This window comes from Phalangium opilio, unplaced genomic scaffold (genome assembly GCF_054372755.1).
Source record: "Phalangium opilio isolate 3A_F unplaced genomic scaffold, DU_Popi_V2 ptg000082l_1, whole genome shotgun sequence".
Taxonomy (NCBI): domain Eukaryota; kingdom Metazoa; phylum Arthropoda; class Arachnida; order Opiliones; family Phalangiidae; genus Phalangium; species Phalangium opilio.
Genome location: NW_028324189.1, coordinates 20,377,353 through 20,400,857, shown reverse-complemented (window position 1 = coordinate 20,400,857; position 23,505 = coordinate 20,377,353). Strand labels below are relative to the sequence as shown.

At 37.6% G+C, this 23,505-nt stretch overlaps 2 protein-coding genes across 3 annotated transcripts; one reads left to right on the top strand and one right to left on the bottom strand.

The window, feature by feature from the left end:
* The first annotated feature begins 4,612 nt into the window (after positions 1 to 4,612).
* LOC149653739 (uncharacterized) lies at positions 4,613 to 6,901 on the top strand. 2 transcript variants are annotated; one of them, XM_089849006.1, is made up of 3 exons: positions 4,616 to 5,068; positions 5,131 to 5,671; positions 5,724 to 5,883. In XM_089849006.1, exons 1-3 carry the CDS (start codon positions 4,881 to 4,883, stop codon positions 5,736 to 5,738), a joined length of 744 nt encoding a protein of 247 aa, XP_089705132.1. In that variant the 5' UTR covers positions 4,616 to 4,880; the 3' UTR covers positions 5,739 to 5,883. The 2 variants fall into 2 exon arrangements, with proteins under 2 accessions (XP_089705131.1, XP_089705132.1); XM_089849005.1 differs by having other exon boundaries at positions 4,613 to 5,068; positions 5,131 to 6,901.
* Positions 6,902 to 7,922: 1,021 nt separating this feature from the next.
* LOC149653738 (uncharacterized) lies at positions 7,923 to 9,882 on the bottom strand. The gene is made up of 3 exons (XM_089849007.1): positions 9,356 to 9,882; positions 9,139 to 9,289; positions 7,923 to 9,028 (listed from the first exon to the last, which is right to left on the bottom strand). Exons 1-3 carry the CDS (start codon positions 9,620 to 9,622, stop codon positions 8,424 to 8,426), a joined length of 1,023 nt encoding a protein of 340 aa, XP_089705133.1. The 5' UTR covers positions 9,623 to 9,882; the 3' UTR covers positions 7,923 to 8,423.
* Between the last annotated feature and the right edge of the window lie 13,623 nt (positions 9,883 to 23,505).

Genomic DNA, 23,505 nt, shown 5'->3' with positions numbered 1-23,505 from the left:
CAATAATTGGGTGTTACCCTTTTTGCTAGGAACAAAAGGACCTTTCAAATCAATAGATAAAACCTGAAAAGGGTCAGTCGGCAAAGGCGATTTCATGAGCCCTGCGGGGGCTCTTTGCGGGTTTTTGTTTTTCTGGCAAGGTAAACATGATTTAATATAATTAGTGACTGATTTTGTCATTTGCGGCCAAAAATAACGGGCTTGAACCCTACGTAAGGTCTTAAAAATTCCGAGGTGGCCTGAAATAGGGATGTCATGGGTTAAACGTAATACCGTCTCCATTAGGGATATCATGGGTTAAACGTAATACCGTCTCCATTAGAGAGGGGGGAATCCATATTCGGTATGAGTTCGAATTATCACGGGAACGTAGAATGTCACGATAAACAATGCTTTCGATAATAGCGCATTTTGGAGCGGAAGTTAATACAAAGTCCTACAATGAGGCATTAGTTGGTATTGTTTTTAAATCTAGGTAGAGTTTAAGAGCCCACAGCTGTTCATCGGCTTCTTGGGCGGCTATTATATGATCGGGATCGCAAGAAATTTCTGAATCAGGGTCTACGATTGATGCCAAGATAAGGGGTTTCGAGGGGTCGGACTCTGATTCGTCCAGCAAATCAGGGTCGTCATCGCAAGGAATACGGTAAAGCGCGTCCGCTACACCGCAATTTTTACCAGGGACATGGCGTATAGCCGAAACATAGGGGTCAATGATAAGAAGCCAGCGGGCTCGCCAGCTGTTCGAAGCCATTGAAGAGCGCTGTGATTAGTGAAGACTTCTACCTGACCGCCTTCTATATAAGGGTGAAACTTTTGAATAGCCCACTTCACCGCGAGATATTCTCGTTCTGTAACCAAGTAAATGCGTTCAGCTTTATTTAGGGTGCTGCTAGCATATTGCACTACTACGGGTTTACCATCTTGTTTTTGACTTAAAACAGCGCCCAAACCAGTGTTGGATGCGTCTGAGTGGATTATATAGGGTTTTGAAAAATCAGGTGGTGCAATAATAGGGGCGGAAACCAGTGCGGTTTTTAGGGTATCAAATGATAATTGCTGCTCCGGTCCCCATTGCCAAGCTGTATACTTATGCAAAAGAGCGTTAAGGGGAGCGGCTTTGTCTGAAAAGGAATTTATGAATCTCCTATAATACGAAGCGGCACCTTAGAAGCCACGAACTTGTTTTACTGTCTTAGGGGCTGGCATGTCTTTAATTGCAGAAGTTTTTCTGGGGTCTACGTGTAAGCCTTGTTCATTAACAGGGGCGTCGGAAGCCGGGGGCAGGGTGGGCTCAAGCCCCTCGATTTTTGAACCTGGGGGGCTGAGCCCCCTCAGAATTTAGGGCAAAAAATAAATATAAATAATATTAATGTTAATAATACCAGTAAAAATAAATAGATTTTAAAATATTATATTATTCAGCTGTGATTAGGTGATCCCCGTGGCTCAAAAACAAAAGAGGCATAAGTTTCCACCGCTCTCGATAAGTGCTAGGCCCCGAGTGAAAAATATTTTTGTCACTCTCGAGAGAGTTAGGCCTATAATAGACCCCCACTGCCAAGACAATGAACAACCCCCCTTTCCTAAATAGGCCCGATCCACAATGCGGATAGAGTAGATTTTACTTGCTTTTCTCAAAATCTCACTAGGGGCTATTCACAAATGTTCTATGGCAAAAATCCTCTAATTTTGATACTTCTCTCAATTTAAGCAAAGAGAATATACCAAGAGGAGCAGAAACCTTGTAAATAGGGACCAGCTCTGAATTTGGAGAAACTAGTTCCGGTTGTTCACGTGACCGTGTCGTCTACTTAAAAATTACCTTTTGTACGTCAACGGTCAACCCAGAGATCAACCCTTTGCCACCATTAAAAATTAGCAGCCGACATAATTTAACCAATAACATTGTTAAAAATGTCAAAGAACAAAATCGGTTAACGAAACGGACTGATTTAACAAATATTTCAAGTAATAAAGACAACCAAAGTATTGAATTATTATTATTGGGTGAGAGGGCGGCTCACGTCCTTGCACCGATGCCAGAGGCATATTGTGCACCCTCATATTCAGGCCTTGAAGTGACCTGTGGCCGTGGTGTAGCGTAGAATTCGTTTCACCGTTATGGAAGAGACCCGCGAGGGCTCCACAGTATGTGAATCGAAGTGTTCTAATCTGAGTGAGGCGAAGTAATCGCACTCGCACAGTATGTGAGGAGTTTCTTCCTTCTCCCGACACGACCGGCAGAGAGGGTCGTCAGCAAGGCCCATCAGATGGAGGTGTCTATTTAGCTGACAGTGTCGGGTCAAAAGACCAGCCAAATATTCCATCTGCTGAGCGTAATAAGGTCCCTAGCCCTAGACCTGCAGGGGCCATTGACAAACTGTTTCGTCTGTCTCTGGCCCTCACCCTCCATATTATGCCAGAGCTTATTTTGAACGACAGTCAACCTGACATGCAGACTCCGTCTAGCGTATGGGGACGACCGGTGCCGGTCCCAAGAACTTGGCCTTCGCCCCTTTTAGCGAACCTATCGGCTTGTTCATTACCATGATGTCCACTATGCTTCGGCACCCTGTACAACTGGACCCTGTTGCGGGACGCCAGTCGCGCAAGCAGATCAAGGCAACTGCGCATCAGTTGAGAAGTTATCTGACACTGGTTCAGCGCTTACAAGGCGGCCTGACTGTCAGAGTAAATTCTCAAAATTCCCCCCGAAAGAAAGGCTGCATATAGTGCTTGCTCAAAGTGAATTTTCATTTATTCGATATTAACTGCAAATATTTTTTGCGTTGAAACGGATTATAATTACCGTGCGTAATACTTGACTATGCTTATAAGTTTCTCTTTTTTAAAATGACTAATGGGTCAATAAGTGAAACCCAGCTTACATCAAAACAAATTCATAATTTCATTTTGTTTGATTGTGTACGTGAATAAGGGCATCCCTGTTTCATGTCCACCTTTGTTTGAAACTTTCCCATTATTCAAGGATTTTTCTCAAACACACATAAGGCCAGCTAAAATTCTCAGCCCCCCAGGTTCAAAAACGTTCCGACGCCCCTGTTCATTAACTAAATGACCAAAAATATAGGCTTCTTTGTCACAAAATTGAGTCTTACGTGCCTTGGCGGTTAAGCCTGAGTCAGAAAGAACACCAAAAACCTTTCTAAGGGTAGACATATGTTCCGTATAAGTGGAGGAAATTACAATGAGGTCGTCAAGGTATGCACTGAATTCAGACTTACGTAGGTGGCCAAACAAGTGGTCAATCATTCTTTGAAAAGTTTCCGGAGCCTTGGTCAACCCGAACATTACCTTGGGTTGAAATAAACCGCTGCCTTTTCACGGCTGTTTATGTCTAAGAGCACCTGCCAGTACCCAGCTTTGAGGTCTAGAGTTGTTATAAATTTGGGGTATTTTTAAGAATCGAGAATATCATCTATCCTGGGTATTGGGTAGGAATCCTTCTTTGTTATCTCGTTTAATCTTCGATAATCAAACCAAAGGCGATAACCGCCGTTCTTTTTGGACACTAAAATACAGGGTGCTACCCTAGGGGAATTACTGGGTTCAATTTGGTCATCAGCTAACATTTGGTCAATAATAGCGTCAATTTGATCTCTTTTATGAGGTGCGTAGCGGTAGGGAGTGCAGGAAATAGGGTATGCATCACCCGTGTTAATATAATGCGTGGCGGTATGAGTAATTCCTGCATTTTTTGCAAATAAATTCTGAAACTAAGTCTTTTAATTGTATTCTTTCCTCGGGGGTCACTTTCGCTAACATAAGGGCTTTCTTAAGATCTTTTATCTATTTCACAAGGTGGTGTGGCAGAGCAAACAGCCGGTGAGGGGATCACTGGCTTATCAATAAAATTGGGAAGAAAACTATGTTTCTCCGTGGGGGACTCACTCCAAAAAAAACTGCATCGCGCCACAATCTAAAGTCATTCCTTCAGATTGTAACAAATCCATTCCCAAAATACAAGGAAAAATTAAATTCTTAACTAAATATACATTAAGCGTTGTGTTTCTCCCCGGAAGGTTAATGGTTGCTTTGCCGCAGCCGGTTTGTGTCACTCGACTTCTATTGGCAAGTTTTAATCCTAATTTAATTAATCAAAAATGTCTTGATTAGAATCAAGACCTAAAAAGTATCGATAAGACTGAGGCTATCACTTGACTGAAGGATCAGATATTAATTTTTCTTCTTTATTGAAACTTAAAGGCATGCTTAAGAAAAAACAACGTTCCATTACCGTTTTCCGTTGAAATAAATGATTTTACTGGGAATCAATTTCAAAAATTTACTTATCTCGGGTTTTCGGGCACAATTCCATTCCCCGAAAACATTTTATCATTACATTAATTACTTTTGGGAGAGTACGTGAATGGTTTTGCGTTTTAAAAGGTTCCTAAAGACGTTACATCCCCATTCGTGACCGGCACGCTTCGCAGTGGAACATTTTAGTTAAAACCAATGGCGCCAAATTCAATAGGGACAGTAAGATTTTTACTCGCGGTTTTGCAAAATGATGTAATATCAAGGGTAATTTAGTCAACCGTCGTATTGTTCTTTCTCATAGGTCAGGGCATGATCAGTGCATGGAAGAACTACGAGATGGAACAGCCGCCTAGTGTTGAAAAACCTGTCGTCCAAAAACTTGAATACCCCCTTTAGATTCCTCCTCCCTTCCTAAAGGTGGGCGCGTGGAAACGGTGGAAAGGCTGCGCGCGTCGGTGTGCGCGCTCCAGACCAATTTCAAAGTTTAGTGACGGTTTAGTGACCAAGGCTTACGCCACTCTCGCCAAGTTTCACGAGTTACGTAGGGTTCGGCTCGGTTAAAGTTAATTTAGAAATTATACAAAAGCAAAAACATGGTAATGAAAAATTGTGTCTATAAAGGCTGCAGAAATGACTCGCGATATAAGGATCGCGAGTACATGGACGGTATTTTTTTCATACGTTTCCCTAATATAAAGTCAAACATCGAGAAATGTAACCGATGGATTTCCGCTTGTGCTAGACCAGAATTTTTGACGTTAGAAGCGTTAAAAAAAAGAATGTGAGTTTAATTTGATATCGGAAGTATTATTAGATAATAAAACAATATATATTTGTTTATAGGTTTATTTGTTCCTTTCATTTTCTGGGTGGGGCTGGCCCAACAGAGGAAAATCCAGACCCACTTCCTTTTCACGATTACTGTATTGATGATACTCACGAAACATGCAAAATTGAAATCTCTAAAGAACCTCGAGAAGAAACAGAGCTTATTAAAGAACCTTCTTTGACTTTTGAGAAATGCAGCATGTCCATTGATAAATCAAGTTTGATATTAGAAGTAGTAGAACCTAAGCTGAACTTAAATCAAGATTTAAACATCGATGAACCGTCTTCGGTCGTCATAGAACCTGCTTTGAGCAAAATTGAGCCCATATTAACTGTTACTGATCTGTCTTGTGACACTGAACCAAGTTTGATGGAAGAACAACCTTGTTTAGGTGGTGCTGCGAATAAATTTCAATTGGATCATCTACTGTCTTCGATCGCGACTGATGCTACGGATCTTTTAAAGAAATTCATCCATTATCAATATTTTGCAAGTTTAAGTGACCTTATATGGACAGTTTCTCGGAATGTTGATTCCTGCTTAAGCATTTTTAAAGTAAATAGTCCACATTATTGTGCTATTGAAATAAAAATTCAAAATAATTTAGGGTTTGAAATTCTAATTTATGGAAAAGCACTTGAGAAACATCATTCATTATTCCAGTTAGAAACATTTCCTAAAACAGCTGCCACGCTTGGCACTTTACTTGATCTACTGGATTACATAAACTCATTAACTGTTTGTGAAGGAAGCGGTTTAGATTCACGAGAGACTAGATATAATAAAAAATTTGGTCATGCAAATGTATATACAAGGATCCTTCATTCCACTAAATGTGAGGGACTTGTTAAGAATGAGACCAATCCAAGTTGTAAAAATTGCAAAGGTTTTAAGCGTGCTCAGCTTGCAAAACAGAAAAGAGCTAAATTAAAGGAATTAAATACACTTGTAAGTAAAAAAGGACCTAGAAATTATCGGGCTATGTCAAGAGAGGACTTAGTGGCAGCATTGTCAGAGAAAAATCGTCAGAATCGAGAAAAAGACCGCCAAATTAAACAATTGAAGAAAAGAATTAAAACTCTTAAGCAATCCCTTTCAGAAGAGCCAAACTTTTTGTTTGGAGAGGCGATTGACGAAGACTCGTTCTGCACCAAAGAAAACTTTTTACGCCTTTTGTTAAAAGAACAATTGAAATTATTAAAAAATAACAGGAAGAAACCCAAGCAGTGGCACCCTGCCATAATAAAATGGTGTCTGTATCTTCGTACTAAATCACCATCAGCCTATGAAAATCTACGAGAAGTACTCCCACTACCAGCTAGTCGAACGCTTTGGAAATACTCGTCAATTTATTCTACTAAAAGTGGTTTCACAACTGAGACTATGACGGAGATGAGAGGCAAAATAGATTTGGACAGCTGTGATGAGCACCAAAAGTATTTTTCACTGATTGTGGATGAGATGAAGATTAAAGAAGACCTCATTTATAAAGCGAGCACTGGAGAAATTGTAGGGTTTTCTCATTCAAGTGAATCCGGAGATATGTTAAAGAAAGCCGAAAATGCCAGAACTGGTGCCATTAGTTCAGAAGAATTACCTATTGCATCACATGTTATGGCATTAATGGTTAGAGGCCTAACAACGAATTTCAAACACACCTTGGCTTATTTTCCATGCCATGACATGAAAACTGACGAACTGTATTTAATAATACAGGAAGCAATTGAGATTTTGGAAAATCATGGTTTTAAAGTGTTAACTGTTGTTTGCGATAAATGAGCTGTAAATCAGAAATTAATCAAACTATGTACGCGCCCTGACCCAGAGACAAACGTTCATTATAAAGCACCAAATATATACGCAGGACCTGGAGAAGAAAGAAACATTTACTTTATCTCGGACCCTCCCCATCTCATGAAGACCGTACGAAACTGTTTCTCAAAGAGTGGTACTGAAAAAAAAACCAGATTTCTAAGAAAAAACAATAAAAATATTCTGTGGTCGCATGTTGTTGAAATGTATAAAAAAGACTGCTCTTCCCAATTACGATTGTGTCCCAAGCTTACAGACAACCACATCTACATAAATCCGTTTTCTGCAATGAAGGTGAAACTGGCAACACAAATACTAAGCAACACTGTTGCGGAGGCAGTGGATGAATTAGTGGGGGAAGAAGCATCAGAAACTGTCAAATTTCTCAAGATTTTCAACTCTTTCTTTGATATATTAAATTCAAGAAATATATCCCAAGGAAAATTCTCTAGAAATGCATATATAGAGCCATTTAGAAGTACCAATGATTGGAGATTTACGGTAAGTTTAAATTTATTTCTGTTTCCAGTTGGTAAAACATTATTTACGTTTTATAAGTGGCTCGAAGAAACCTTTTTGGGATACTTGCGAGATTGGGCTAAAGAAGCAAATGAAGCTGATGTGCCAGAAGAAGGGAAGCTGATGATGCAACTAAGTAGGGAAACGATCGAAGGAATTCACACCACAGGTTAATATGGTTTTCATGGTTATCCTATTTAATTTACGTTACTTTATACTTATTGATAAAATCTTACAGTCTACTCTATTATTGAGGCTGTGAAATTCTTGCTTAGAAATGGAGTTATGTTTGTGCTAACAGACAAATTCAACCAGGATCCACTGGAGAGACATTTTGGAAAGCACAGAAGAGCGGTTGGTTGTCATGAAAATCCATCTTTATTGGCTTACAGCTATACAGAAAGGAAATTTAAAATAATGCGCGTAGTTTTAAGTAAACCTAGAAATGGAAATTGTGCTCGTAAGAAAAAGAAGGTTTAAGCATTTTAATACTTTTTTTTTTAATAAATTTTGAACATTAAAACACAACTTTGAGTTTTTTAGTTTGAGATCTTTGATATCACATTTTGTAAAGTTTCTAGCAAAATTTGAAAGCACAGATCTTGGTTTTAAATTAATTTTTAGTTTTGGTTGCTCTCTTTAAGAGCTTTTCTACAACCCTTTTTCTGAGAGAGAGTATCACTGTTAATCTTATTAACCTTTCTCTTATAAAAATCTTTCATGGCTTTACCTCTACAGTTGCAAAATGTATCAATGACTATGTTAAAACATTTTTCCCTATTCTTTTCATTGCCACTTCCCCATAAATAATTCCACCTATCTATCACAGATTTTGATTTTAATGCATTTATAACATTTTCCTTCCTGTTTGAGTTATCTTTCAATATAGATTGTTCAAAAATTGGTGCAGTTATGCTTTTGATTAATAGGAAAAATTCAAAAGCTCTTGATTTTAATACTAGTAATCCTCCTCTTGTTAACCGTTCACTCCAAAGTGAATACTCATGAGGTTTTTCACCCTCTTCAGCAATGCAACTTTCCATAAGATGGGGTTCATCAAATTTACGCGATATTTTTTTAGAATGTAGCCACCCAAATGATGTACAACTTTATCTTCTTTATCTTTCAAATGTTTGTCATTTAAAAATTTTGGATCTATAAATTTCTTTGGTTTCAGCTCATTAGCGGCTGGTTTAAGCTCAACCCATTTTACTTGTAGTGTGACAAAAAATCTTCTAAGCCAGTTATTGACAATGATGTGTTGTTTAAAAAGGAGCAAATCGTTAAAACCCTTTACTGTGGCAAATGAGTTTAAAATTGCATCCTTAAATTCCTTCTTTCCACGTAATTCTTGAGTATGAACCAAAAATGCGTATTTGTCACGTATTTGGTAGTCATTCAAAACTGTTAGTAGTTTTATCGTGTCGTCAGTTATTTTTATCTCATCAGGGTTCTTGATAATGTTTTCAATAACGTCTTTTACTATGACATCAGAACTAATCATGTTACATGATGCCATACTTTTGGAACATCTTGCTATCAACTCTTCGATATGATCGTGGAAAAAGGTTTCATTGAAATCTTTAAATGGAACATCAAAAATTAGGAAAATTTCTGTCTAATAAGAAATAAAACAGCTTTTGAATATGAAGCTAGCCCCCCCCCCCAAAAAAAACATAACCAAAACAAACCATTCTTATCAGAGTTTTTAACTGAATACAAGTTGTATTTGTTTCTCGGCATTGCATTTGGTGTCCCTGCGACTGATATATCATTTGCCTTTAATACACTCAAGTCTATAGCATTATCTTTACCATCTTTTGGTAAACTAATGGAGCGAACCTGGGAAACATTGGTTTTCATGTTTATTTTAAAAATTAAAATTAACATAACACTAGATATACTCACATTTAAAACACTACATCCAGTGTCATTAAATGAATCTGGATCTGGGCACCGTTCTGTTGGTCCCAGTCCACCAGGGAAATGCTTAAAGCACACATAATGATGTTTTTTTATCAGATCTGTCGTTAAATCTGTTCTTCCGCATGCCGTTATCCATTTTTTACATTTTAGATACTTAGTTTTTGGTTTCGGAAACGTTACGAATCCTACACTACTAAGTTTACTGTTGTTTGTACAACCTTTGTAACAACATTTTTTATAGTTCACCATGTTTAATAATTACTCTTTTACCCCATTACACGACTACGCTAGCCCTAGCGAAACTGCGAATGCAAAACCGGTATAAAATACCTAAGCCTTTGCGGCTTTAAACGTCAACTCTAACAGCTGTAACCAATAACAAATCAGAGGCGCGCGATTGCGCAGACCGAACTTTCTGCTCCCACTATCTGGGAGAGCTCTCCTACGTCACTCGCTTCATTTCTGGTAGAGGCTCCGCTATCTTCGCCGCCGTTCCATCTCGCCTGGTTCTTCCATGATCAGTGTTACTGCCCAATTTCTCTCTCTAGTTTCTAACAATGGTTAGAGACTATTTGATATGGCACGGCACAACGTTATATTCATTTGTAAATTCTAAGTAGCACAAAAGGAAAAAGAATCCATTTTGTATATTTTCGTTTGAAATAAATAATTTCATGATAGTAGTTATAACGAACAGAAAGTCAAGGGAATGGCACCGGTAATGAGCAGCAAAATGAGAGGAAAGTTTGCTTCAAGTTAGCAGAGGAAAGTTACTAGTGAAAGTAGTAATCTAGAATGTTGTTCTTTCAAACCTCAATATATCATGAAAAATTCAAGTGAGGATGCGAAACTAAGGAATCACACTACAAATTAAAGGGCTGTTTGGTAAACCCATCGGCGTAAATGTTCGATGTGCCTACCGTCGTTGTGTAGGCACTCTTCAAGACGATTGCCCATGCCTTGTATTACGTTTTCTAGCATTTAAGGAGTGATTCGTTCAATTGCGCTTCGAATTCTGGCCTTCAAGTCGTCTACATTTAAAGGTTCTGTTGCATACACCTCCCCCTTAACATATCCCCATAAGAATAAATCAAGTGGGGTTAGGTCAGGGGATCTTGCTGGCCACGGAATTGGTCCACCTCTACCGATCCAACGGTTTGGAAAGTGCTCAGTGCCATTGGCGAACATTGACCACTCAATGTGGTGGCGCACCATCCTGCTGGAACCACAGGTTTCGCATCACTGCTAATGGTAATACGTCTATCGCATCACTAAACTCGTGGCGCACGAAGTGCAAATACCTGTCACCAGTAATGTTATCCTCGAAGAAGAAAGGTCCGATGATTCTGTTCCCCAGAATGCCACACCAAACATTCTCAGTGCCGCGGATAATTCTGACCTTCGTAAGCATAAGGGTTCACCGTATGCTTTGGCGTACTTAGATAAAGAATCCATACGAGGTTACGAAGGTCAGAATTATCCGCGGCACTGAGAATTCGGCACATTATTCAATCAAACGTACGCGTCGTTACTAGCAGCTTAGTTCGTATAAACGATGTAAGTCCTGTGTCGTAGACGAATGGGAGCCTACTCCAACCGAGAAAAATTGGACATGATGTTTTTTTTGGGTGAATGTCGCGGTAACGTTCAACAAGCGGCATTGCTTTATGCCGAACGCTTCCCACACCGACGAAGGCCGGTTCGAAGAACCTTCACCAACATTAGAGACAACCTACGAGTTTTCGTAGAAGAGACCGTATAGTTGGTAATCATGATAGGGAAGTCGACATTCTAGCACGTTTTGAAGCCAATCCTCATACTAGTAGTAGAGCGGTCGGAGAAGAGGTTGGTCTAAGCCATTCAACCGTTCTTGCCATTTTACATCGGCATCACTACCGGCCCAATCATATCCACCTCCATCAAGCCTTAACGGACGACGACTACCTAAGACGTCAAGACTTCTGTCTTACCATGCGCGAGCTAATTGAATCCGATCCATTGTTCTTCAGAAAGGTTCTTTTTTTCTGATGAGGCGACATTTCACAGGGATGGTACGGTAAACCGACATAACTTACATTACTGAACCCAAAGAAATCCACACTGGTTACGTCAACATTACCATCAAATTCGATGGAAGATAAATGTTTGGTGTGGCATTCTGAGGAACAGAATCATCGGACCTTTCTTCTTCGAGGACAACATTACTGGTGACAGGTATTTGCATTTCCTGCGCCACGAGTTTAGTGATGCGATAGACGCATTACCATTAGCAGTGATGCGGGACCTGTGGTTCCAGCAGGATGGTGCACCACCACATTGGGCGGTCAATGTTCGCCAATGGCTAACTGAGCACTTTCCAAACCGTTGGATCGGTAGAGGTGGACCAATTCCGTGGCTACCAAGATCCCCTGACCTAACACCACTTGATTTCTTCTTATGGGGATATGTTAAGGGGGTGTATGCAACAGAACCTTTAAATGTAGACGACTTGAAGGTCCGAATTCGAAGCGCAATTGAACGAATCACTCATTAAATGCCAGAAAACGTAATACAAGGCATGGACAATCGTCATGAAGAGTGCCTACACCACGACGGTAGGCACATCGAACATTTTCGCTGATGGGTTTACCAAACAGCCCTTTAATTTGTAGTGTGATGCCTTAGTTCCTAAGCTTAATCGTAGGTCTTTAACGTTTCAAAGTGCGTACCATTAAACAATATTCACTATGATAAGTGTTGCACGTTCTCATTTGCATACAATGACACATGTCACACCCTGTATACGAGCTCGAAAATGTACTGCAGTGAAGTAGTCCGTCAGCGGTTTTGGGGGTTTTCCACAAAGGTAGGTGTCACTCTGATCTTTTCCACTCTGTATATAAAGGGGACCATACTGTATATAAAGGGGACCATAAGTTTAGCTCAATCAGACATTTATTTTTAATGATACTTCAAAAAAAACCTAAATCTTTAAAAGTTTGTATTCTTATAATAATTAACATAATACAATTTTTTACAATCATTTATTGAAACGCGAGGCGCCCCCTAAAAATTCCAGAAATAGGACCAAATTGACAATTTTACACAATTTTTAAAAATGCTGATTTATGTCCGTTTAACCTTTAGCTCAAAATTGTCATAAGTCCAATATGAAATTCGGATATCCTTAAACCTTCACAAAGACGATCCGAGATGTCAATTTCAAACTTTTTTGTAGCATTAACTAACGTCTGTTTGATATTAAGCTTAAAACCTTAAACAAAATATAGTCAGGGCTACCCTGAGAGTTCACAAAGATGATCCAAGATTGTTAATACGCCTAAAAAGTTCCATGTTCATAATATGTAGACGGGGAAAGGAGGGCGTGATCGAGTGGGCTATGCTAGTGGTTGGAAGTCGCGGGGTTGGGACTCCAGGCATAGCCGACTCCATCACGCACTCGACAATGCAAAGCAACTGGCGCCAGAGCGGTGACAGAGGGCAAATGACCAGTTTAAAAATTGCCTGGTTCAGTTCAAAAATTAGGTCGGAGGGAGGTCAGTGTTCCACGAGACTACTAAGAAAGTTCAAGGGTAACCAGACTCCACACATTAAAATTCTAATATTTTAATTATCCACTTCTTTAGTTTAGCAGACGACGTGCTCTGGTCAAGGGTCACGGACCAGGGACCCTATTCTCTAACTACATTTGGATCGTTCCTAATCCAAATGATTTGGATTTGGGGTCGGCTCATCCCCAAATGACACTAATCCGTATTCTGTAACTCCAAATCCCTTTTCATTTGGTTCAAACCCTATCCAAACATTTAGCCAGCCAAATGGCCGGCCAAATCGTCATTTGGATAGCTCTTTTCCCCATTTTCACCCCGTTTGTGGCCGCCATTTTTTTTAAGGGGAAAAAATTTGAGAGTGGGTTCTTTTTCGTGGTCATTTTCATATTTTTTGAGGATTTGCTTATGGATGGATTTTAAATATAATATAAAGTAGGTTTCAAGCTTTAATATAAGCCTAATATCATAATTTTCCACCTTTTTATTATCCCACAATCTATTTCTAAACTTGGCCCTTTTTTAAGGCGGTGAAATTGCGCTAAGCCTTGGCTTACCGTTAATTTTTGCCATTTAAATGATTGCCTCTCGTTGCCCGTTACTTCGCCTTCTCTTATCGTCGTATTTTTAAAGTTTAGACTTTGAAAGTAGTGCTTTGTTTTCTTAAATTTAACTTAATTGTACAAGATTTCAATATTATAATTGCGTTAAACGTCGGTATTTACGAATTCAAGGGACGCGCCTTGCATTTGAATTTCGTTCCCTCGAAACTAACCCCCCCCCGGAGAATTTTTCTTTGTCGCCGTCTAGCTTCAGCCCCAAAAACAGCTGTAGTGAGAAATGTTATTTACTAAAAATGTATGCGCTCAGTGTGTTGTTGTGTTTCCATTTTAATGCTTCTAATCGTGGTGCGCGTCGAGGTTTACGAATCCAACGTTAGTTGCGAAATGAAAATCAAGGGTGGATACTATATGATCTATGCTTTAAAAGGAATTTGACGGCGACATGCAGTCAAGCAAAACTTGAATGAGCTAGTGCGCCTTCGTCAGATTATCACATATCAATGATATAATAAATTCACCCTCGGATATCCTGTGACGAGAAGATGGTTTTAAAGTTACTAACACTCGATTTTGGAGGTAGATACTGTTTTGTGACACTTGAAGTAACGATTTAAGCCAATATTATTATTATTATTCAAAACAGACTACCATCATAAGCCCATATCGTAAATTAACCGATGTTGATATCTAAGCTTAATTGAAATACCAATACCAATTTTTTTTATCTACTGAAAGAGTTATCTACTTATATTCCATTCAAATTTCTCTCGCAACATTTCAAATTAACGAATAAAAATGTGCAAATGACCTTTAAACCGATTAATTGGGAAAATTGCTATATTGGTCACCATTACCGATCACAGATAGATTTGCGTCCTTCAGTAGTGTTTATTATGCTTGTGAAATGGTAAGCGAAAAGTTTAAAATAGGCATGGGCAAAAATTGCTTTATATCGATTACCGAATATCTAAATTTGACCAAAATTAACAAAATATTCTCTTCGAGATTCAAAATCTTGTTTGAAGCAGCAAGCCATCTAATCCTTATTTACCTTCTTTTGAAAAAAAGTAGGTTGATAAATCTTTCAGTAGATGATTGATTGATATTTCTGTTTCATTGAGTTTAAAAAAAATTGGTTCCACCATTGGTTAATATACAATATTGACCAATCGACAATCACAAATTTTAATAACTAAATTAAAAAAACGGTTCAAATCTTTATTAGTTTTGAAACGAGTTAAATTCTAATATTAAACATATGTACTAGTTAATTCCTCGTAGGTAATTAATTTATTGCCTTAGTGAAATTAATGCTGAATTTTATATACATAAAATAAATGTTTACTTCCAAAATTTAAATGTAAAATGTGTGCATTATTTCCCAATTAATAAAAGATATCCACCTATTTTTATTCAATTTAATTTCCCAATTAATATTAATTAGGCCTAATAAGCTTAAACTATCAAATTAAGAGGTTTCTTAATTGTACAAAATTATTACAATCTAACATGCAAAAATCCAAGGCTTAAAAACATTTTACTTTTATATTAAACGCTGCAAAAGAATTGACCAATAAACACTAAGTAAATGAAAGAGGAAGTGACGTATATTTGGTTTGGATAAAGGTTTGGCGGGAGATCCAAATATCGATTTGGATTTGGGTTAGAGAATACGGTTTTAAGCGCCCTATCCAAATGGAGCCGATCCAAACGTTTAGATTTCGATCATCGTCCAAATGATTCAGATTTTTAGAGAATAGGGTCCCAGGGGCGCTCCCCACTGCGTCTAGACGTGCGGAGATTTTTGGTGAGACCCCCATGTGACTAAATTGCGGAGAAGTAGCAGAGGATGTTCGGCATGTTCTTCTTTATTGTCCAGCCTTTGCTGGAATTAGAGAGGGCTTCGAACCTTCCAGGGGAGGGATCGATCCCTTGCCCGTTTATCTTGGCTTCGGTGACGAAATCAACTTCCCGGCGGTGGCAGTGTCGAAGCGCGTCCTGCAGCAATGGTTTTCTCTGAGGTTACAGCTCTAATCGCATTTGAACTATGTCTCTAAAACAATTTTTATTATTTCCATTATTTATTTATTTTTTATTTTATACTGATTTCATTATGTAACACATTTATTGTTGTACTAATACTTGTGACTTGTGAGCAAATTCGTTTGCTCCTCCCTGTTCTAAAAGGGATCTCTTTGAGAAAGTTAATAAACATTCATTCATTCATTGCATGAATTGAACAGGCCCGGCCCATTACGCGTAGTGCAGTTGTTATTTTCATATATTTTTACAAAATATCAATAAATTGAACTCGTATTTGCTTTACCGTCGTGTATTATTAATTTATTTTTATAATGATTCGTCACAACGTTACATTTGTTCTTAGAAGGTTATACTCATTTCATTTGAATTTTAGATTAAAGGAGAATTTTAAAAAATGAAAAAAAGCCCGGCCCGGCCCCTTAATTTCCAAAATTTGAAAAGACCGACCCAGCCCGGCCCGATTCAATTTTCAAATGTGGAAAGCCTTGCTAGGCCCGACCCAAACGGGCCGGCACCCGGTCCGTGCAGGACTCTGCCATGAATTATAACCAAATTTAGACCGTAGCGGTTATAGGTCTGATAAAAAACCTACATTCCTTGCTGCTCTTTCTCTTTCTCTCCTTGTAGATATGACTTGATACCCTTCCGTAATGTTAAATAAAAAGTCACACCTTTTAGGGTTAGCGTCCCATAGAAAAAGCATTAAAAAATTTTCGGTTTTTTAAGGCAATTGTGACAGGCCATACGGAAAAACTATAGCGAAGTTAGTTTTCGGAATACTTCTAAATTAACAAGCATTTCTAAAATGAGAAACTTACCTGTTTCGATTTTTAATTAATGAAGTCTAAGTATTGTACTTCAACTAATTAACAAATTACTTTTGGGTCAGAAGTCAGCCTAACCTTATAGCGCGCTTAAACCTATTTCTTCATTTCGTTCTCATTTCGTTGATATATTTCAAACGTTTGCTTTTATGTGGAAAATTCCTAATTTAATAGCAGACGGCAGTAAGGCAACTAGAATTAATTACTTTGGTATTTTATCCGAGCTTGAACACCTTTGATTGGATTTGCTAATTATCTATAACACCCTTAAGAACAAATACTTTGATGTCAGGTCGAATCTTCGTCTAAAAAATTAATTCAGGTAATTAATTACAGTTAATAGAGGTTTTTATATCTTTTGAAGTAAGTTTTTCGACGTTCTTTACGGCCAAGGCTTAAGTTGTATAGACTAATGGCACTCCATGTTATTTCCCCATAGAGCTTAATACAGTCGAAGGTAGAGGGCTGCCATTACCCTATCTCAGTTACTCTATGTAATTATAGTCTCATATAGTGTCTTTCCTCTTTAATGATTTTTAAAAAGGCTGATTTCCAGCTCGCTTTTGTTCTAATATCCGTGGTCTCTTGAGGCGGAGAAATCATTTGGGCAAGCACCCAGCACATAGATAGCTGCTCAGCTTAACCTATGATATAACTAGTGATACTTAAAATCTAGGACTTATCTTTAGAAAGACTAGTCGTAGAGGGTTGAAAGAGCTCTTAAAACGTGTATATGTAGATGACGGACGTGATACGTGGTCACAGCAGCCTCAAAATCCACGTGGGCCAGCGTCCTGGTCACAAATAGGTGTGCACCTTAACTCTATAAACGAAAGATGCTCTTGGCCATTTTTGTCCATAGCCCCCTCGATTGCGCGGATGCATCTTTCAGTGCTACGATTTTGAATTTAAATTTTTTTGTCTTATATTCGTCTCTCTTGGACTCCTCACGCACTCCATCATTTTTATACTGGACATTTGGCCAACGACCTTTCGTGGAATAAATAAAATGGTCCCTGACCATTGACAAGAAAGCAATGCATATTACTATATCGGTTTGAATACATCGGTGCGTGATCGAGTGCGCTTCACCCATGTTAAATACCCCTTTCCTGGTAGCAGACGACGTTTCGGTAACTATACAATGGGTACGTTCAGAAACGAAAATAACAAGAAAATCGCTGTTTTCTTGATGTGTGGTTGATGGGCTCGAGACGTCATAGTGACGTAAAAGGCTGTTGAACGGAAAAGTGACATTTTGAAGTTAGCGCTGCTTTAGAAAATGGAGTTGAGAAAACGTCGTACTGGCCCTCTAAACGTTACGAAGCGCAAATGGCTCTTTTAAATTATTAACGAGCTTGCAAATAATGAAATTGTGTAAGAAAATTATGTTCATTTGAACGGTAGAAGTAGTTTTGTAAAGATAACTATTAAAACTACAGTAGGAATAGCATTATTGGAATTTAATTTTTAAATCCCGCGCCAACTTTTCGTCTGTCAAGTGTTCAACAGTCAAGCGCTACGTCACGCCATCAAAAAACCATATCGATTAGATGGTTTTTATGATGGGTAAGCGCTGAGCACCATGACGTCAAAACCGGAAACGCGAAAAAGAGTACAGTAGCGAAAATCTGACATCGCTTAGAAAGCGCTGTCATCAAAGAGGGTTACTGAACGTACCCTATAGTTAATAGAATTAAGTGGAAATAGATGTGGTGTTTTTAATTAAGAAGAATTAAAGCCCAAAGTAAGTGATCTAATTTTTCTTTTTTGAAGCCCCTTGACTTTATTGCAGTCTTAGGTACCCTTAGATCGCTTTCTCGCTTGCTTGTTGGTTCTATTGTTTGACCTAAGCGTAAGTTACGCGTAACTTGGTTAAGTCTGGCTTCTGTGCTTGCTTGTTGAGGGTAGTGTTTGACTTGAGTGTAACTTTCGCGTAACTTGGTTTAGTATCGCCTTCATGCATTCTTGTTGGTGGTTGCGTTTCACTTGAGCGTAAGTTACGCGTAACTTGGTTAAGTCTGGCTTTTGTGCTTGCTTGTTGAGGGTAGTGTTTGACTTGAGTGTAAGTTTCGCGTAACTTGGTTTAGTATCGCCTTCATGCATTCTTGTTGGTGGTAGTGTCTCACTTGAGCGTAAGTTACGCGTAACTTGGTTAAGTCTGACTTCTATGCTTGCTTGTTGAGGGTAGTGTTTGACTTGAGTTTAAGTTTCGCGAAACTTGGTTTAGTATCGCCTTCATGCATTCTTCTTGGTGGTTGCGTTTAACTTGAGCGTAAGTTACGCGTAACTTGGTTAAGTATGGCTTTTGTGCTTGCTTGTTGAGGGTAGTGTTTGACTTGAGCGTAAGTTACGCGTAACTTGGTTAAGTCTGGCTTCTGTGCTTGCTTGTTGAGGGTAGTGTTTGACTTGAGTTTAAGTTTCGCGTAACTTGGTTTAGTATCGCCTTCCTGCATTCTTGTTGGTGGTAGTGTTTCACTTGAGCGTAAGTTACGCGTAACTTGGTTAAGTCTGGCTTCTGTGCTTGCTTGTTGAGGGTAGTGTTTGACTTGCGTGTAACTTTCGCGCAACTTGGTTTAGTATCGCCTTCATGCATTCTTGTTGGTGGTTGCGTTTCACTTGAGCGTAAGTTACGCGTAACTTGGTTAAGTCTGGCTTCTGTGCTTGCTTGTTGAGGGTAGTTTTTGACTTGAGTATAAGTTTCGCGTAACTTGGTTTAGTATCGCCTTCATGCATTCTTGTTGGTGGTTGCGTTTAACTTGAGCGTAAGTTACGCGTAACTTGGTTAAGTCTGGCTTTTGTGCTTGCTTGTTGAGGGTAGTGTTTGACTTGAGTGTAAGTTTCGCGTAACTTGGTTTAGTATCGCCTTCATGCATTCTTGATGGTGGTAGTGTTTCACTTGAGCGTAAGTTACGCGTAACTTGGTTAAGTATGGCTTTTGTGCTTGCTTGTTGAGGGTAGTGTTTGACTTGAGCGTAAGTTACGCGTAACTTGGTTAAGTCTGGCTTCTGTGCTTGCTTGTTGAGGGTAGTGTTTGACTTGAGTTTAAGTTTCGCGTAACTTGGTTTAGTATCGCCTTCCTGCATTCTTGTTGGTGGTAGTGTTTCACTTGAGCGTAAGTTACGCGTAACTTGCCATTTTATTTTATTTTATTAGCTCAATAGAGATATCTGACCTTTGACTACGTCAGAAGTAAATTATTGGAACTGCTATGTGCAGATAAAAATGTTCCAAAATCCAAAAAATAAGACTTTCATGATTTAATCACGCAAATTATACATCACTGCGGAAATGTTTCCGCCCAGGACGTAAACAGGCTCTTCATGGCTTCCCATGAAGTTGACAAAATGTGCTCAAGCAATGAGCTAAAAAACACGTGGTATCGTGTAATATACAGAGTTTTTCCAGACGCAAAGTAATTATAAATTTTTATTAATAGATTTGTTATTTATTAAATTTTTGACTTTGGTTAAATTTTATAAACAGCAACAATAGCACGTCCATCAATCAAAGTGCTAAAACTTTCGCGCGATTTATGGGAAGGAGAATAGTCAAAAAAGAACCGAGTCCCATCGCTGATATGATAACGTCGTTCATTGTCAAGCTAGTGTGAACGTGTAATATGGAATATTATTTTTATATTAGGTTTGGTTAATTTTTTTTCGTAGTGAAACAGACGCAAAGAATGGGCGTAATTCAAATCCAAAGAGCGCTTTCAGGAATGAGATAATCGAAGCGTACGACTCAATAAGAAACGATTATCCAATTTGGAAAAACAACCTCTGCCTCCCGTCAGACCTTTTGAGTGTTTTTGTGCACGCTGGAGATGAGAGCAACTTAGACCCAAGATTCTCTGTTGCTGGTAACTTTCTTATTATATTATTATATTTCTAAATATTTCTGTGTTGTATGATAGAAGCCACGGTTGTGGGTCATAACAGCAAAGCTTGCATTTTTATCTGCATGATACCTTTAGGATTTCCTTTAAATAACTTATTTTTATTATGAAGAATATGTAAGTGTAACTAGAGGGTGTTGTTTACTGACCAATGAATTTCTCAATGGAATTCGTAATAACACTTAAGTAATATATTACTTATAATTGTAAGCTTATAGAACTATAGAGTTAGTTTCATATTTAGAAAATGACATAGAGAGGTTTATTTATATTTCCAAACTTCTTAAATTTAATTTTTGTATTTTTGTTCCACCTTAGGAGACACAGACGCGGAGAAAGAGGTTTTACCAGCCCCTCAAACGTGTAGAACTTTGACAGAATATGTCGTAGCGGAGGCTCTTTCCTCATTGGAGGATCAGTTGTCATTAAAAGAAAAAAAATTAAAGGTATGTAATTTAATGCATGTGAAGATGATGTTGAAAGTTGCAGTTTGAGTGACATAATGGGCGGTCATATTATGTAAGCAGTAAATTATTTTCTAAATTTTATTTCAATTCTAGTCCATTTAAATGATTCTAAAATATTCTTACTAATTTGATTTATTTAATTATAATTGAATCCCGAAGTTGATTATTTTTTTTTGTATCTAGAAACTCCGTTTGCAACGAGACTCTCTAAAAAACGATTTAGAGATCACGGAAGAAGAAATTTTAAAAACTAAAAATTCAATAAAAGATCTCAAGAAGAACATTAAGATAAAAACTGATAATGAAAACGCAGCCGAAAAATTACGGAAAAAAATTCCTCAACATTTTTCTGAAAAAGTTGACCAGTTGTGCAACGTGGTGCCATTTTTAGATATCTTACAAGAACAACTGAAAGTCGGCACGTATGAAGACGCATTAAAACTAGTGATGCAAATGAGCCAAAGAGGTAATCTTTATGACATATTTTATTTCAGTTTGCAAATCTAAATTAATTTTGCTTTAAATTTCCTTAAATTAATATAACCTCCCAATCTAATTAGATTGGGAGTTAAAACCGTAAAATTTATATTATTTTTCAATTGCATGTGACTATATCATTCCGTTTCGAAATTTTTCTACAGAAAGTTCTAATACACCATTTTCAAATAATGATGAAAATTTGAAAGATTTAACGGATGTTAAGTACAATGGTGAATTTAGCTAATTAATGGTAGCACTTGATTTCAACTATATCGTTATTTTTCGTTAATTTTTCAATTTATTGCCAGAAAGTTCAAATGGAGAAATTCAAAAAAATGTTGAAACGTCCAAAAAGCTCACGGATGGTAAGTACAAAGTGAAATTTATCATTTCTTGACCCATTTCGTAGGGCGTACTTTAAATGTTACGACTAGAGAAATATTTGAATATATTTTCATTATATTTACAATATACAGATGAACAATGTTCTATGGACAGTTTTGGAAATAACGAGGATTGTAAGTATAAATATAAATAAGCGTCTCTTGACCCATTTTTTCGATAGTTTTTATGTTATCAAATTTCAACACCTTTCTGTTTTACTAAATAATCTGTATTCCTTAGCAAATTCCGAAGGAGAAAATACAAGCGCAGAGAAGTCAGAAAACATCGCAGATGGTAAGTTCAAATGCTAAATTAGCATTTATTGACCCGTTTGAAAGGGTCTTATTAAACGCAAAAACTTTATTATCAAAGTTTGTTTCATTTTACATAAAATTTACTTTAGAAATAAACCCTACTCAAGACCAAAATCTGAATACCAATGATGGTTAGTATAAATTTTATTTCTAAAGGGGGAAAAATTAAGGGCCGACTTTTTTTAAAGTAGCAAGTGTTTAGTTTATCCATGAAGGGGTTATAATAATATGTGTTTTTTCGATAATTTTGAATTCCTTTTCCAAGTTTTATGCAGCAACGAAATTTGAAAATGTCTGAGAAAAATAACTTTCTGAAAACTGATATCGCAACTTTGTTTATTACAGACTTTATTGATATAGATCTCGAAAAAGATATTGGAGAAGTAAATAACCGTAAGTGTGCCTGATTTTAACATTAATCTCAACTCTTTCTTCTAATGGATTTTATTGGCAATATATAATGGAAAATATTTATACTAATAACTAGAAACCTCAAACGAAACTGCTTTTGTAGCAGATCTCGACGATAATGTTGTGGGAACTAGTAGCAACATTTTAACGGTTGCGATGAATCAAGTAATTGGTGAGTGTTTTGTCACAGTTTGATAAAATATGACAGCGTACATTTAAATATTTTTTTTAGGATTCTCCACCGAAAACTCTCATCCGTTTGAGACAAGTAAGTTTCCTAATTTAATGCAACTGATTATCTTATGTAACTGAGAAAATATTTGTTAAGGTCTACTATTGAACGAAACCTTCGATGAGCCACCGCCCGCCAAAAAAGCCAAAAAAAAAAAATAAAAAAACAACTTCTTGACACATTATAAAAAATCAAATAGCTGTAAAAATGTATAAATAAATCAATATTTTTTCTAAATCTAAAAATATCAGACCTGATTTTTTCTTCCATGTTTGTCACTCCGCGACAATTTCTATTTCACTTTTGGGATTTAGCTCGTTAAATCTAATTTGATTTTGCAACAAATTCTGAATAAAAAACGCCTTGTATTCAGAAGTCGCTAAAACATCGCTGGTCAGTCGTTCTTGCGGTCCAACACGCTTCAATGTTCGTTAAACTTAGAATCAGTGTTATTTTTTGTATTATATTCTATTGTGCTCTTATTGTCTATCTCGACGAAATTTAATGCTTTTCTAATTGTAAAATAACTCGCGTTTCGAGTTCAAAAAGTTCCGTTACTCGCCCATCCTAATCTCATGGGTCTAGAGCTAAAAATTTAAAGAAAACTAAGGCTTTGCAAATGACGGAACTCTGGAATCTCAAAAATTGAAAAAAGAGTGGATTTTGTATTTTAAAAATCCCAGAATTATCAGGAATAACATTTAGGGCACGATTTCATAAATTTATTCAACTACTAACACCTAAGTAAAGCTTAAAGGGAGGATGAAGTAGAAAATCAAGTGATTTTTTATCGATTCTTCTACTAAATATAAGACCAGTCTGCAATGTCAAACATTCAGGAAATACTTCCGAATGATTTTAAAATTCAAATTAGGTTCAGATTTTAAGGAAAATTTTAACGAAGGTCCTCCGGCCAATCGCGTAACGCCCTGCCTTTTTATTAACAAAATTCTCGTGGCACGCTCCCG